This window comes from Magnusiomyces paraingens (genome assembly GCF_902498895.1).
Source record: "Magnusiomyces paraingens strain CBS 517.90 genome assembly, contig: contig3, whole genome shotgun sequence".
Taxonomy (NCBI): Eukaryota; Fungi; Ascomycota; class Dipodascomycetes; order Dipodascales; family Dipodascaceae; genus Magnusiomyces; species Magnusiomyces paraingens.
This window is the reverse complement of record NW_022474069.1, coordinates 1,191,708-1,207,636: the sequence shown is the minus strand read 5'-3', so window position 1 is coordinate 1,207,636 and position 15,929 is coordinate 1,191,708. Positions and strand designations below refer to the sequence as shown.

Sequence of the window (15,929 nt, the reverse complement as noted above, 5' to 3'; positions counted from 1 at the left end):
CCAGTATCTTCCGCTTTCGAGCGAACGTGTTACCCTTTACACCATCCAGCCCTTTCCCCCTTAGTAACAAAGCATAATAATTATAAAAAATCATATTTTTAAAATTGATCTATTTATAAAACATACTTTACTTATTTTCATTGGTTGGTGTTGTGGCGCAATGGTGAGCGCATTGGATTTCGGTTTCGATACTTTCCAAAGGTTGCAGGTTCGAGTCCTGTCAACATCGTTGCAACTTCTTTTTAATTTAATTGTCAAAAGTTTTTCATTATCTTGTTTTTTTTTGAGTTTTTTGAATTTTTTTCTAATCAACAAGTTAGAAAAGCTTACTGGTCCACAAAAAGATAATACGATACACTTACAAGATGTTACAAATAAACCCTTCTGTAGAAAAGTTGTTTTTTTGAATGATGAATGGTGGCATTTAATGGCTTCCCATCTTTGTAGTTGAAAACCAAGGATATTTTATAGTAACAAAGAAACGGCATAATTAATGAAGAGGTACCGTTTGTCTACAATACAAAAGAGCCAACTGGCAATTAATAAAAAGAAAAAAAAAAAAGTGGCGCGGCCAAAAAAACAAAATGTATATTTGAGAAACGTCATAAAAAAAAAAAAAAGAAAAAAAATCGTCGTCATAAGTTCGTCATTGTTGTTTTGAATACAATCACCATATCGAGTTCTTTGGAGTACCTGCAGATGCGCCAGCAGATGCACCTATGCTAGAAGCGGTAGTACTAGAACGCAGAGAACTAGGGGCACCAAAGCGGGTAGAGTATGGTGAAGGAGATGGAGACGAAGAGCGAAGTATGCTGCTAGCTGCGCTTTCAAGGTTATGGCGTGGGTACCCTCCAGGAGCAGGTGTTTGATGGAGGAGCGATGACCCGCTAGAGTTTGACTGTAAAAACAAACTCTGAGAAGAGAGAGAAGGAGAAGAAAGAGCAGATGAGGGGGTGGTGCCCCACAACGAACTCCCGGCAGTTGAGTTAGACGAAAAAGTTGACTGCAAATGCTGGGGGAATCCGGCGCTGGCAGCTGTAGGTGCCATCCCGGTGATAACGGAACCACTACCAAAGCTTGTGTTAAAGCTATTTAAACTAGTAGTACTATTATTATGGCTGCCAATAAGACCTCCATTAAGAGCAGAACTAGAGCCACCATATGTAGCATTAGTGGATGATATGCTGACCGCACTTTGTGTGCGGGAAAGCAGGTTGCTATTATACAATGCCTGTTTCTGGGCACCCTCTTTGAGAGACTCAGAATGAATTTTAAATTCAAATAGTTGTGTTTCAGGAAGATCCAAAAGTTTACGAATGGCCTCGCGAATTTCAGGATTTCCTTCCCCATGTTCACCTGAGCGTGTCCAGATGCTGAAAATGTCCTCATCCTTGCGAACACTCATCACAATGCCTGTGACTTCATTAGTGTCTACACCAGCGGTTTCCGCAAGAACCCCACCAATCATGGCAAGCAGGAGTTTCTCCCAAAGCAAGCGAGCGTGAGAGCGAGCATAGTTGGGAGTGGGTTTGTTATTATTGTTAAACTGATGAGGAGAAGACATGGTAGGGGTAGTAGTTCCATCAGTGTTAGGACCATTATGGGTATTGAGATGCAAGTTGTTATTGTTTGTAAAGGTTGTTGCGAGCAATGCGTGAGATGTAGTGGGAGTAGAGGTGAGCGAATTGTTGGCAGAGTTTTGAGTAGAAGTATTAAAAAAACTGTTTGCGCCGGTATTATTGTTATAGGTTTTAAATGGTCTTTTAAAGCGGAAAACCCATTTGCCACCGTTAACATTGACTGGATCTTCCCACATGGGCTTAACACCCTTGCGAAAAATTTGGTACTCACTGGTAAAAGGAAGTCTATCAACACGCTTGAGATGAGCATAAATTTGCCAAAACTCTTCCACACTACAGAAAGACTGGAGTTCCTTGGTAGCGTCAAGGTAGTTTGAGATTTTAACACCCGGACCACGGTTCATAAACCAAATGGTCCATGAGTTGATAAGAATATGAGTTCCGGAAGTAGGCGTAACGATAACTTTGCCGTCTTCGTCGAGCTTGATCACTTCCTTTGAAGACTTGGAGGTTAGAGGCTCAGAAAATGGCGTGTCCTTTGGACGAAGCGCATAAGGTGAAGATGCAGGGGACGAAGATGCAGAGGATGGATTGGTATCAGATTTCAGTCTCGCGCCGGTAGAAGCGAGAAAAGCAGATTTTTCACTAGAGTATCAAATTGTTAGTTTGATGAAAAGAATAAAGGGATGGTGGCAGACGATGGGTTGGTTGATTGGTTGGGAACAAAAACAATTAAAAAAAACAAGACGAGGAGGCGAGACGAGAGAAAAAAAAAACTTACTGAGTTCTTCGAGACCAAATGGAGCTCGATTGAGTAGCAGTGGCGGTAATAGATTCAGACATTGTTTATATATATAAAGATTTGAATAGTTGAGAGTATATTTCAAGTGGTATCTTAGGGATTTGAAAAGTATAAAATTTTCTTGATCTGGAGATAAGCGAAAAGTATGGGTACACAAAAAAAGAGCCGAGTTAGATATAAGAATATAAGATTATTAGTCGTAAGATTTGCAGAAATAATATACAAATGATTTAGGGTAGTCTATAGAAAAAGCGATAGAGATTAATTATTATAAGTAGTGGTTGTGAAGATTGAAAATAATAGCACAGAAAAAACGAAAAATTGAGGATTAGAAAAATTTTGAGAACAAAAGAGGTTGGAATTTTTTTTAAGAGTAAGGAAAAAAAAAAAAAAAAAAAATGGCAGGTGGAGCAGAAAATTTTTAAAAAAAACAATTGGTGGCTGTTACAGATTTGAATGTCATACAATATTGTAACATTAATTATATCACGTGTATTTATTAAAAGTTGTATTGATATAACCCTAACCCTGATTTTTTTTTTCCGGGGAATGATTGTCCAAACGTAAAATGGATGAACCCGGCATGACGCGCTTCAAAATATAAACATCAGAGCGCCGACATTAATATCGAATTCAATTTTTAAGTAAATTCATTTCTTAGATCTGTTAGTCTCTATCAATGGCCGTTTCAAAAAAAAAAAAAAAATTCAGACGGCGTTAGTGCGTCATTAGCCTTTAATTGCCGGGTGCCGTGTGCTGCTCCGTGCGTCTGTGTGTTGCCCTCTTGTTTATTTTCTCATCAAAATCCTTCTTCTCCAATATTTCTTTCCTCTTTCCAAACGCCACATCCTATATAAACTCTTCAACCCCCCGCCAGTTTTTGCTAAATTTTCATCCTTTTTTATATATATTCAATCTCAATAATTAAAATCTAATAAAAAAAACACCCCAGTCTTTTCACAATGTCTGAAGAATCCATCAAGTCCTACTTTGACAAGTACGTGATATCCTCTTATCTTTGTGCCCTAATGCTAATATATTGTTTTTAGAGTCGACTCTCTTAAGTCCAGTTTTATCTCTCGTACGTGTCAACAACTATTCTAATCATATATTTCAAATCTAATACCAACCCCTTAGGACTTGCTGATGCCGTCGCCATTCCCTCAATTTCCGCTGAACCCGAGCGTCGTCCAGATGTCAGACGTGTATGTTTATCTTGTTGATTTTTTTTTTTGTTTGGGTTTGCTTATCGGAACCATCTACAATTGTTCAATTACTAATAACCGCAATAGATGGGCCTTTGGCTTGAATCTCAACTCAAGGAACTCGGTGCCACCGACATTGTTCTCAAAGATCTTGGAATTCAGCACGATACTGCAGATCTCCCTCTTCCTCCCATTGTGCTTGCACGCTACGGAACTGACCCTGACAAGAAGAATATCCTAATTTACGGTCACTACGATGTCCAGCCTGCCCAGCTTGAAGATGGTTGGAATACCGACCCTTTCACTCTTATCGAAAAGGATGATGTTTTTTATGGCCGTGGTGCCACTGATGATAAGGGCCCTGTCGTGGCATGGCTTAATATGCTCCAGGCACACAAAGAGCTCGGCCTTGAAATTCCTGTCAACTTGGTTTTCTGTTTTGAGGGTATGGAAGAATCCGGCTCTCTTGGTCTTGAAGAGCTCATCATTGCTGAAAAAGACGAATACTTTAAGGGTGTCGATGCTGTTTGCATTTCTGACAATTACTGGCTGGGAACGAAGCACCCTGTTTTGACCTATGGTGTTCGTGGCTGCAACTACTACTCAATCACTATTGAAGGCCCCGCTGCCGACCTGCACTCTGGTCTTTTTGGTGGTGTTGTCCATGAGCCCATGATTGACCTCTCCCACATTTTTTCTAAACTAGTGACCCCTAAAGGTGAAATCCTGATTCCAGGAATCCAGGAAATGGTTGCACCTCTTACTACTGCTGAAGACAAGCTATATGACGCAATCAACTTTGATCTTGAGGGCTTCGAGGGAAACATTGGCTCTAAGACTGTTATCCAAGACAATGTCAAGGATGCTCTGCAAGCGCGTTGGCGCAACCCCTCTCTCTCGATCCACGGTGTCGAGGGTGCTTTCTATGGCGCTGGCGCAAAGACTGTTATTCCTGCCAAGGTTATTGGCAAGTTCTCCATCCGTACTGTGCCCGACATTGAGTCGGCTAAACTGGATCAAATTGTCATTAAATATGTCGAAGACATTTTTGCTACCCTGGGATCTAAGAACAAACTTAAAGCTGAGTTAATCCATGACGGTATGTACTGGGTTACTGACCCCCACAACTGGTCTTTCCGTGCCGCTGCGAAGGCCACTAAGGCCGTGTGGAACGTTGAGCCCGATTACACTCGTGAAGGTGGTTCTATTCCCATTACTCTTTCCTTCCAAGATGTTCTTAAGACCAGCGTTATTCTGTTGCCTATTGGCCGTGGTGATGATGGTGCCCATTCAACTAACGAAAAGCTTGATCTCGTCAACTACATTCAGGGCACAAAGACCCTTGGTGCATACCTCCACTACTTGAGCCAGGAAGAGAAGGATGCTTAATTTTTCAAAAAAAAGAAAGAAATTTATTAATAGTTTTTTTTGTGTTGCATCCTATAAAATGTTTATACCCTATCCAATTGTAATCTTTCACTCTGGTTACCGAGGCGCGAAATGCGCAAAAATACATCACAGCCATATCCTTCAAGTGAGTGAAGGTCGATATGACCATCCCAGTATTCAACGTAGACTTTGCTAAGTGGCAATCCCATTCCGAGCTTTAAGTGTGGTGGCCGAGACATAAGCGACGAAAGTGAAGCCATCATCTCATCGCGTTCCTTATCTGATAATGGATGTAGAGGCGATGATTTACCATGCTTATGGCTTAATTTTTGTTCAAGCTGCTCTTCTTCCGTAGCCACTTCTTGCAAGAGCCCTGCAAAAGTCGGGACTTGCTTAAAATTGTCAAGACGGTGTTCCATTTGCGGGCCCTTAGAAAAAGACCAAATGTAAGGCAGAATTTCAGGAGCAATGCCACCTCCTTGATCCGACACCCGAATTAAAACAGACTCGTGCGTGTTGGAAATAGAAACAACAATAGGTGGAGGAGATTTCTTACCCTCATGGTTCTTGACAGTAGCCTCAATTGAGTTTCGTAGTAACTCACCCAAAATGTAGTCTAGATGGGACTGCATATATGGGAATCGGGCATCCTCACTTCCTTCAATTATAATTTCAGGCATCAACGCATTGGGATACAAATCTTGAATTAGCTCCGAAGCACGCGAACCACAAGATTGAACGGCTTCTTTTGCAGAACATTGCAGAAATACAGCGCCTATATATGAAGGGTCGTCCGCATGGCTTGTATTGGCTGCCGGAGTGGCGAAAGCCGACGATAAGGCAAGATGTTGTTCAGCAATAACGCGACGGGAAATTCGAGATCTCAGGATGGAAGACATAAAAGAATCCAAACGGAGCGAGTCGATCGAGTTGGCCATGGAACATTCAATAGCACCCATGACAAGCTTGGGAATGACGGTCAAGTGGTCATTCAAAAGTTTATTAAGAAGCCCGCAAAAGCGTTCATTATCCTCAAGAGTATTAATCTTTGAAAAGCGACGAAACTGATCAAATGCAGTATAGTACATCTCGTATACGGAACACAGGTGAGGATTGGATACCGCGCCAAAGGGCAGAACCTGCATATCACGGATACGATGCGCCAGACGAGTGGGAAGTTCCTGCTGCACAAAGTTTGCCGATGCCAAAAGCTTATCACGAGTAAGCCTGCGTCCAAAAAATGCAAGTTGTCTTAAAGACACCGGCCGAGGATCTCGCTGCACCCACTCCATGAGAACCGTGTTTTGGTAAAAGTGCCGCGAGTTGATAAGTGTAGACCCTCGGGGATATGTATAAGAGACCAACTGAGAGCCAAGCGAGCCAGGCTCAGCATGATGGGCAAAATCACTCCAATAACGGATAAGTTTAGGCAGCGGTGGTGGGCGGTGCTTAATAGTCGTGCGAAGCATTTTGTTGTGAAGGGATGATTTTTTTGGCAGATGGAGGGGACAAGAAAAAGGTCTGCACTGGTGATACCAAATGGAGGAGGTGCAAAAAAAAAAAAAATTGTGAAAGGAAAAGTAAAATGTCACGTGAGTATATTTGATAAGCAAAACGCGGGGAAAACATGGCAGAAAATCGATCGATTAGACTAAAATGAAATTTGTAACAGTTCACAAGGAGATTGCTCTTTTTCACTTCTCATCAAAAGTTAATAATAAAATAAAGACTATTAATTTAAATAAATTAATAAATTTTTACTATATGAAGTAATAAGCTAAGAAACGAAAACGGAATATTAGGAACTAATATTCCTCAATAAAAATACCACAAATACAGCATTGTCATATTAGATAGTCGATTCACTATACTGCATAGAAATTTCAGAAGTATCAGAATAGATGCTTGTGCTTTGAGATTCGTAAATACTAGATTCAAAGTATGAAAATACCGAAGATTTCAATGTTTGAATACTAGGAAAATCTAAAGATGATTCAGAAAATGAAAAGCTTAGAGATGTTTCAACCGATGACAAAGCTGTTACTGGTGAAAAGGTGAAGCTCTCTGAAATTTTGTCAGTTGAACTTTCTGAACTTTCTGAACTTTCTAAAGTTAAGTGGGTTAGACTCTGTAGTGTAGATAATTCAAAAGAAAGTGAGCTATCCAAGTTTTCCAAAACTGCAGAAGTTTCTGAGGTCTCTGAAGTTTCTGAAGTCTTTGAAGTCTCTGAAGTCTTTGAAGTCTCTAAAGTCTCTAAAGTCTCTAAAGTCTCTAAAGTCTCTAAAGTCTCTAAAGTCTCTAAAGTCTCTAAAGTCTCTGAAATATCTGAAGTCTCAGATAAATAAAGTGAAATATCAGATAATGAAAAATCAAAACTTTCCAAGGAAGAGGAAAAATCATATTCATCGCTAACACTGAGTGTGAGGCAGTTTTCCTGAAATCTCTTTATTGGTATTCGACAAATTCCATAAGTTGCACAAAGATCCCTAACCTCATTGTCTTTTAAACCAAAGTTTTTTCCATAAACATTTTTACAATACAAGCATTTATCTAACCATTTGGAAGCCAATCCTTTAGCTATTGTGCATAGTTCAATATATGATCCATTTTTAATATAGGTTTCAAGATTTTTTTGAATAGTTTTAATATCGCTAGGTTTATTACATATTTTTGTACAATCTAATTCCTCTGGTATGTTGCATTCGGTATTTGGTTTGGCGGCATGGACCAGAGTGAAAATCCCAAAAGAAATTATTAGATTTAATATCTTCATTTGAATTTCAGGAAGAACTTTTAAATAAGTTGTAGGTATAAATTTCTGTCTTTTTGTTTTTTGATTAATTGAAGTTTTTTGGTTTTTTTTTTTTTTTTTGCAAACAGGCGGATTTTATTTAATGTTTATACCTTGTCGCTTCTCTTTCATTCAACTTTTATAAAACTATACTTGATGATTAATATTTTTTTATCGCCTAATTTTTTTTCAGAAAAAAAGGTGATTTATTTTAATAATAACTTATACCAAAATAATGAATTATTATTCTTATTCTTATTATTAAGTTATCATCTCTTTTAGTGCTTTGTGAAGGTGCCCCCATTATATTAAAAAAAAATATTTGAAAAAATACAATTGAACACAATTGTGTTCAATTGCAATGTGTAAAATAAAATTTATCAAATAATAAAAAAAATATTTGATCAGATGTAGACAGAAAAAAACTACTATCATTTTAATTAATTAATTAATTAATTAATTAATTAATTAAGCCAAGAATTGAGTGATCATCAAGCCAAACATTTGGAATAAATTATTTTCCAAAAATTTTATGGTAATCTATAACTATTATTTGTTTTTAAATTAATAGATGGTTTCCTGATATTACGGAATTAAATTAACTTATAAGCTATTCCATCACTGTTTACATTAACTAATCTAAATTTTTTTAGAGATATCTCTATTTTTAACTAATTAGTTAATTAACATTTTATTCTTCAAAATTTAAAAAAAATTTGCTCTCAATATTTTCAGTATTATAACCGATTACTATTAGATCTTCTATTTAGTTAAAGGAAGTTTTTGAATCATGATTGAGCCTTCACTATAAAAAAAACGGATATTCCTGTGACTTAATATAACAGGAAGTTGAATTTTAACCTTTTGAAATTCTCGTTGTTTGGGTAACAGTCTAGGCACATTGGCAACTTCACCGATGAGAGGTGGAACTTATCAATGATTGGTCTTGTTGATTAAATGTTTTAATAACGATAGATGGATATATATAAAATTAAATAAATTGAACAAAGAAAATGATAATATTTGTGGTCTGTTTTGAAAGTTGAAGAACAGTTTAGAATGGGAATTTTTAAGTGAAAAAAAAAGGGGTTTGGTAATAATCCGTTGTTCTATCAAGCAAATTCTAATTTCACAGTAGCAGCAATTAGTTTTTTCCCAATGTTTCTTTAGGTAATAAAAAAATGGGTATAGAAACGATTGTGGAGAGTTTTGTGGGGAATACTTCAGATTTGAAACAGAGAGAAATCAAAAAGTAAAGTTGACATAGTTTGAAATTTGGTTGGTAGATATCATTTATCATTACCATCAGTAAGTGTATATTTGTAATGGAAATATTAAATTGTTTAGAATTGGAAATTAAAATGAAGTACTTCATAGTTACTATAGTAGCTTTATGCCAAATAACAGTTGAGTATTATTTAAAAAGTCCTTAACGGAAAGTCTGGCTAAGCGAAAATAATTATCGATATTAAATTGACAAATTTGTATTGAGGAGAAATTTTGATTAAATTGATCGACAAATGAGATACGAGAGTTAACTTATTTGCATGGTATATTTCTAAAAATCTGGAGAAATATTGCAAAGCTGATGCCAAGTCCAATTTTAATCTTCCAATGGTGCGCATATTTAGACCCAATGGCCAAGAAATAAATCTGGAGGTTTCCGCTGATAATTAAAGTTAATACTTAAAGAAAATTTTTTTTTTTGGTTTTTAGCATTTTAAAATGGAAATTGATAAATCCATTCTCTTGCATTTATTGAGTTCAGTTTCTCTAATGTTGATATCTTTTTAAACTGACTTCTCGATCCAAATACGAGTGAAATAGTCATATTTGTAACAAAGCTTTTTTTTATCTTAAATAATAGCCTGATAATGTCGAAGCGGCTATATTGCCAAAATTTCCTTGTAATAAGAGTTGTTAATGTTAAAAGTAATACATGTAAAATCAGTCATTATGAACTTATTCTGCTTTTTTAAAAAATAGATTATCAAATAATGCTTGAAGAATTTAAAGAAATTGAGGTGTGAGAAAAATATATTTTACTATCTATGGCTTCTGATAAGTGTAACTACTGAATAAACTCTACAGGTATATTCAGGTGTGAAACTATTGGTGTATGCCAAATTTTTTTAATTGGCTAGTAAAAAGTTGTCAGTCTTATGTACCAAAATCAATATATTAAATGAAAACTATGGCAATTTGTTGTGGCATGAAAAAAAAAAGTTAGCGGAGTTCGTGATATTAGAGCAGCTATGCTTTAATAAAAGCATATGATAAAGAATCCAAAGATTTGAATTAATAAAAGATGTTTTTTTTATTTTAACTATAATTATCATATTAACTCTGAAAACATTGACATTTTGATCACTGATTATAGTGTTTGTTTCTTGTATAAGTCGTTGTAAAACTCGTATCATATGTTTTTAATTATCTTTATAAAGCAATATATTGAAAACAGGAATCAATAAATTTTAAAATTAATTAATTATTGAATGTTTTTAGCAATTCAATATGATATTACTAAAACCAATCAAATTGTATTTATTTAAATTACCTTCTTTACTTGGATTGACCTCAATATCTCCTATAGATTTAAAACTAGTAAGTTTTTTTTTTCGATATGAGTTTACCAAAAAAGAGCCTTTTTGTTAGCAATAAAAAAGATACTAATATAACTATTAATAATTTTCTTTTTTAATTGTTTTTCTTTTAAAAAAAACATTGTTAAAATCTACTTCACCTTAAACTAACAAATCTTTCATCTTCAATTCAATTTCCATCTTTTCATAAAACCCCCCCCCCCCACCTGCCCATGAAATAGTGTGTTGTAACAAAAAGAGTCACACACACAAAACAATTACATCACGTGTTCCCCTATGACGCTATTGAAAAATAAAAACACCGCTCACCACCATCACCACTTTTCTTTTTCGCACGGGAGTTCCCGTGACTTGTTAAGCTAAAAGGTCCTTCCATTTTTTTTTTTTTTCTTTAAAGACTTTAAAAAAAAAAACTCCCTCAAACTTTCCATTACCACCTTTACACATTTTCCTCCTATACACTATCATTAAACCTCTTTCTAAATCATTTGAAATTTCCTTCTCGTAATAATGCCAGCAGACCCAGCCGAAGTTGAAAAGGCCTTCAAGATCTTCAAACATGAGCTGACGTTCCCGCAAGATGAAAACCAGCTTGCAATCACATATCCCAATGCACAGCCGCTCAAATTCGAACCGGCAGATGAAGACAAGTATGTGTTTTTTTTCGACATTGATAACTGTCTGTATCCCAAGTCAAGCCGGATCCATCAGCTCATGCAGCGCTATATCGTCAAGTACTTTGTGTCGCACCTGTCGCTGGACGACGAGTCCGCAGAACTGCTGCAGCAAAAGTACTACCAGGATTACGGTCTTGCACTAGAGGGACTCGTCAGATTTCACCATATTGATGCACTCGAGTATAATGCAGAGGTCGATGACGCGCTGCCGCTTGAGTATATTCTTAAGCCAGACGCTGCGCTGCGACTCATGCTTCAGTCCATTGATCGTACCAAGGTCAAGAAACTGTGGCTGTTTACCAATGCATACAAAACCCACGGGCAGCGTGTAGTCAAGCTCTTGGGCATTGATGATCTCTTTGATGGTATTACCTACTGTGATTATGGTCACATTCCGCTTGTATGCAAGCCCAAGCACGAGATGTTTGACAAGGCAATGCGCGAGGCCGGTGTCACCCGCAAAGATAAGTGTTTGTATGTGGATGATTCTTATCTCAATGTCGAAAGTGCAGTCAAGTATGGATGGACCTCAGGCAGTGTTCAGTATGTTGATCCTGATGATCCGCTCCCGGACCCACCTGCTGGAACTCACGTTTTGCGCTCACTGCTTGATTTGCCAGTTGTGTTCCCTGAGATTTTCATTCTTGACGGCGCGTCCCAGTTTGCTCACCTGATTGCGCAGCCCACCTATACTGCGGATGTATCGCTTGATCAACTCATGGATGTTGCCGAGCACAAGAAGGAAGAAGTTGCTGTTGGTGAGCAGCATCTTATTGCGAGCGCCGCAGCTCGGGCTCGTGCAGAAGCTGCTGTCCCACAATTAAAGAAACCAACATATCTGTCACCAGACTTGGAAAAGAAAAAGCTCCTGGATGCCGGATTCGATACACCAGCTCGAACAGAACCATCAACCCATCAGGAAAAGCGTTTGCAATGGCGCCGCCGTTACAGTCGCCAGCTGGTGGACCCGGCAGTTCTCAAGAAGATGGCAGCACGGGTGGAGCAGGCATCAAAAGAAAAGGAGGATGCCTTGAAAGAGTCTCAAGAAAAGTCAGGCTAACCATCTTCATAAGTTCTGCATTTGTACAATCTGAAAAAAATAAAAAAAATAAAAATAAAAAAAATAGATAGTAAAATATTCATCAATCATCATTAACATTACTATTAAAAACTTTTCTAAATCATTCTATTGTTCTCTATGATTGAACAACTTCAGGACGCCGCCGGTGAATGACGCGCCTTTTGGGCCGCACGCCTGTGGGTGGAGCCGCGGGATCAAAATCCAACGTGGGGTTGACTGGTTTTTGACTTTGAATTCCCATTATAACGTTTTCCTTTTTTTCAGCGAGTTCCACCTCCGGTGCTTCTTTCCCGTCATGCATTTTTGTGTCCTCGTCAAATGAGACCACCTTCATCTTCTTTTTAGGCGGCATCATTTTTGTTTCCTCATCCTCTTCACCCTGACCTTGCTCATTGTCTCCATTCTCGCCTTCACGTCGCATAGGTGTGGCATACCCAGATCCAATTCTGGAAGCTGTCGATGTCTTTGCGCTGTATCCATCTTCCGCCGGTCGCAAGTCGCGCAGCTCTTGCAAAACGGATGCCGCAGCAATGTCCAGTGTCAATCCCTCGTGCAAAAACTGCGGCCGACGACTCACCCTCGACACTTCAGTAGTCATCACCGCAGGTAATATCTTGCGACGAACCTCTGGCTGCGCCTGAGCAAATGCAAGAGCAGCAGCCAGCGCTGAAGATCGCCGCGAAGACGCAGACTTTCTGTGTGTGGGCGATTCACCAGCCGCGCGCACAACAACACATGGACCAAGAACAGGTTCAGGGTCTTCAGAGAGCCGAGACGGAGAGCTCGTAGGTGATGACACTGATGGCGACCTCGGCTCATCCAGGTCAGTCATAATTTCCTGGTCGGGTACTTTAATTTCTTCATCGCCTTCCTTGTCCTCGTCATCCTCATCCTCATCATCCTCGTGGCCGTCTTTAATCCCGGCACCGCCGGGACCCGCCCGCAGCAGCTGGAGCACGACCCTCGTTACTTCCTGAAGTCGATGGATCAGGGCTTCACGTAGGGGTTCAGCAACACGCACAAGATGGTGCAGCACATATGTGCATAATATGCACAGGCGCGTGCGTGTTTCAGCAAGCCCTGTCAGCGTATTTGTGTTGTCTCGCCATGACGACAGTAACGCGGCTCGACGAGACTCGAAAATATTCCGCACACCTTCGGTCTGGCCCTGCTGTAGGTATGGATCTAAAGCTTTGCGTGTGACAAGCTCTAGCCCGTATGCACGGGCGTTTGCAAGTACAGGATCACGGAACATGATGGGGAGAATGGTGCGCTCTACGGTGGCCGCAATATCTTCTGGGTCAAAGTAAAATTCGAGTGGGTCTGCATAAGTGTCAAGGTCGCTGGCACCTTGAGGCATGTCGAAAGTGGATGTGGTAAAAAAGGCCGTAGCAAGGTACTGCCGTAGCTCAAACATACGACCGGCACTACTTGTTTCCGAAAGAGACTCAAGAAAACGAGATCGCAAAATTACTTGTGATGGTGGAAGCACACGGGCGATGGTATTGACTAGAGAGTAACAAAAGGTATCCTTGTATTTGGGGGCGATTGTCGGCAAAAAGGGAAGCAAGTCAGTTGGGCATGACTGAGTTGTGGTGTTTGTGTTTGCCTGTTTATCGAACGTAGTGGTACCATCGTCATTAGTCCAACGCTCTGCAGAGACAGTGGACAAAAGGCGGGCAAAGGCAACTGGAAGGTCCAGTTGGCTGATTTGTGAAAGCAGTGAAGCGTCGGTAGAAATGAGTGCCAGCAACACAAAAACGAGTTGTTGGAGAGACTCCAAAGTGGTTTGAGGCAATTCGGCACAAACAGCAGCAGCCACCTGTTCCACAATACCGAGTGCAACTCGTGTGGCCATCTTGACAGCCTGCACTTGTGGGAATACGTACCGTGGACCTAACACGGGTTTCAACAAAGTGTCAAAATTGAACTGGGATAGAGCAGACTTGGGGGACTGTTGGTCTGAATTGTGCTCGCAGGTATCCTTCTTAAAAACCAATGCTGTAATATTATCAAAAATTTCTATCGATAGACCAACGCTTGCGAAAACCTGCCTCAGTGTATCCACATGATCCCACTCAGTTGCATTGTATCCGGTCGTTAGCACCTCCACATACTTATTAATGATTGCGTCGTTTGCAGCCTGTGGCGACGACATGAATGAAAACAGAATCCAAGTCCAAACAGGCAGTGGTAGCTTTGTGGGTGATTGTTCATCAGGCTGATTGGCATTTAACTTGCGTAAGAGTGTGCCAGACTCCACGGCAAAATGAGGGGTGGTAGCATACGAAAGAACCCCCCATGGAGGTAACTTGGGGCCAGAGGCATTACCGCTACCGAAAAGGTTGGATGGTGGATCGCACTTGTAAGGAACGTAGATGGGTGCTAGAAGATAAAAATCCTTGCACGTTCTGTAGTCAGATCCGCCAGGGTCTGTTTTTTCGCGATACATGATGCGGGCAGTTTCGCGTGCCACGTCAAATCGTTTGGCCACCAGGTCGTCGATTGATTCTTCTTGGACAGAGTGTTTTGCGCCACGCCGTTGTTGGGATGTTCTGGAAGATGTTGATTTCTTTGGTTTAGTCGATGTATTTGTACATTCAAACCCAGCACCGGGCCAGACTTTGGGGCCAGGAACAGTGGCACCGTTAAACCCATTTGAGACTATGCGCTGGGTGAGATCGGCGAGAGTGGACTCCTCAAGCTCGCGTAAGGCAGCCACTTTGGAACGTACTTTTTCACGCTCCAGCTCGTCCTCATGTTCCAGGGCCTCAAGAGCATTTAAACTATTGACGAGTTTCATTGTGTCCTCACTAACTTTGAAGTCAAACAAATTGTTACCCTTCACTGCTTTCTTGGAGCCACGGGTGCGTGGAGCTCCCTTATTAAAGAACTCATTTAATGAACTTTGCTTGGTCCCAGAAGCTGTTGATTTTTTCGGAGGGAAAAAATCATTCAGCGACGGCTGGTTAGTCGCCTTAGCAGCCCCACGCTTTGCTCGTTTTTTAGGGTTCGATTCAGCTAGAGTGGACGGCGATGATGCACTCCGTGAAAGTCCTTTACTGTTTGCCCCGGCCAAAAAGTTAGTTTGCGACCGGCGTCTGATCGGGCTTACAGATTTCGACGATACTGGGGATGATAGAAGAGGTGATGAGGGGACTGGCTGTGAACTTGACAAGTTGCTATCGAGATCGTAATCTTCTTCAGCCGTTGTTTCCGAGGGGAGCCCTGACGGTGTGTCAAAAAGATCTGGGATAAGTGGCTTGGAGGATGATGTGGAAGATGAAAAGGGTTTTGTTGTTGTGATTATGGGGAGGTCCTTGAGCAGCTCGTCATCTTCACCGTCCGAGATGAACTCGTAGCTGGTTTTGCTCATGGTAGGATCAATTGAGATAGGAATATTGAAAGCTAATGTGAAGATTGGCGGTTGTGTTTGTTTATTATTTTGGTAGTAAAACGATAAATAAAAAGAAAAAAAAAAAAAAAAAAAAAAAAATTTATACTGGGGAATCAAAACATCCACTTTTGAGTGCATATAACAATGTAAACAATAAAAGTTACCCGGATGGGGAAAGTTATAAATTTCATATAAGGTTATCTATAAAGCAAGTAAAGCAAGTCATAAGTCATAAATCATAAAAGTTCTATATATATGTGATGGGGAAGAAAAAAAAAAAAGGGCCCAATTTAATAGAACATTTATCCAATAATAATAACAATAATAAAATATCCAAAAAAAAAAAAAAAATAGTAATAGTAATAATAATAATGATAATAGCAAAAATCCAAAATACCCATATG

At 39.6% G+C, this 15,929-nt stretch overlaps 6 protein-coding genes across 6 annotated transcripts; 3 read left to right on the top strand and 3 right to left on the bottom strand.

The window, feature by feature from the left end:
* Positions 1–667: 667 nt before the first annotated feature.
* On the bottom strand, positions 668–2,423 carry SAPINGB_P003670 (uncharacterized protein; the record flags this gene model as incomplete). The annotated part of the gene is made up of 2 exons (XM_031998386.1): positions 668–2,225; positions 2,362–2,423. The coding sequence occupies 2 exons, from the start codon at positions 2,421–2,423 to the stop codon at positions 668–670; spliced, it is 1,620 nt and encodes a 539-aa protein (XP_031854277.1).
* A 921-nt stretch (positions 2,424–3,344) lies between these two features.
* Positions 3,345–4,976, top strand: SAPINGB_P003669 (uncharacterized protein; the record flags this gene model as incomplete). The annotated part of the gene is made up of 4 exons (XM_031998385.1): positions 3,345–3,379; positions 3,432–3,463; positions 3,520–3,587; positions 3,675–4,976. The coding sequence occupies 4 exons, from the start codon at positions 3,345–3,347 to the stop codon at positions 4,974–4,976; spliced, it is 1,437 nt and encodes a 478-aa protein (XP_031854276.1).
* A 62-nt stretch (positions 4,977–5,038) lies between these two features.
* Positions 5,039–6,445, bottom strand: SAPINGB_P003668 (uncharacterized protein; the record flags this gene model as incomplete). The annotated part of the gene is made up of 1 exon (XM_031998384.1): positions 5,039–6,445. The coding sequence occupies one exon, from the start codon at positions 6,443–6,445 to the stop codon at positions 5,039–5,041; it is 1,407 nt and encodes a 468-aa protein (XP_031854275.1).
* A 116-nt stretch (positions 6,446–6,561) lies between these two features.
* SAPINGB_P003667 (uncharacterized protein) lies at positions 6,562–7,321 on the top strand (the record flags this gene model as incomplete). The annotated part of the gene is made up of 2 exons (XM_031998383.1): positions 6,562–6,568; positions 6,966–7,321. 2 exons carry the CDS (start codon positions 6,562–6,564, stop codon positions 7,319–7,321), a joined length of 363 nt encoding a protein of 120 aa, XP_031854274.1.
* A 3,559-nt stretch (positions 7,322–10,880) lies between these two features.
* On the top strand, positions 10,881–12,107 carry SAPINGB_P003666 (uncharacterized protein; the record flags this gene model as incomplete). Its single annotated transcript, XM_031998382.1, has 1 exon — positions 10,881–12,107. The coding sequence occupies one exon, from the start codon at positions 10,881–10,883 to the stop codon at positions 12,105–12,107; it is 1,227 nt and encodes a 408-aa protein (XP_031854273.1).
* Positions 12,108–12,243: 136 nt separating this feature from the next.
* On the bottom strand, positions 12,244–15,504 carry SAPINGB_P003665 (uncharacterized protein; the record flags this gene model as incomplete). The annotated part of the gene is made up of 1 exon (XM_031998381.1): positions 12,244–15,504. One exon carries the CDS (start codon positions 15,502–15,504, stop codon positions 12,244–12,246), a length of 3,261 nt encoding a protein of 1,086 aa, XP_031854272.1.
* Between the last annotated feature and the right edge of the window lie 425 nt (positions 15,505–15,929).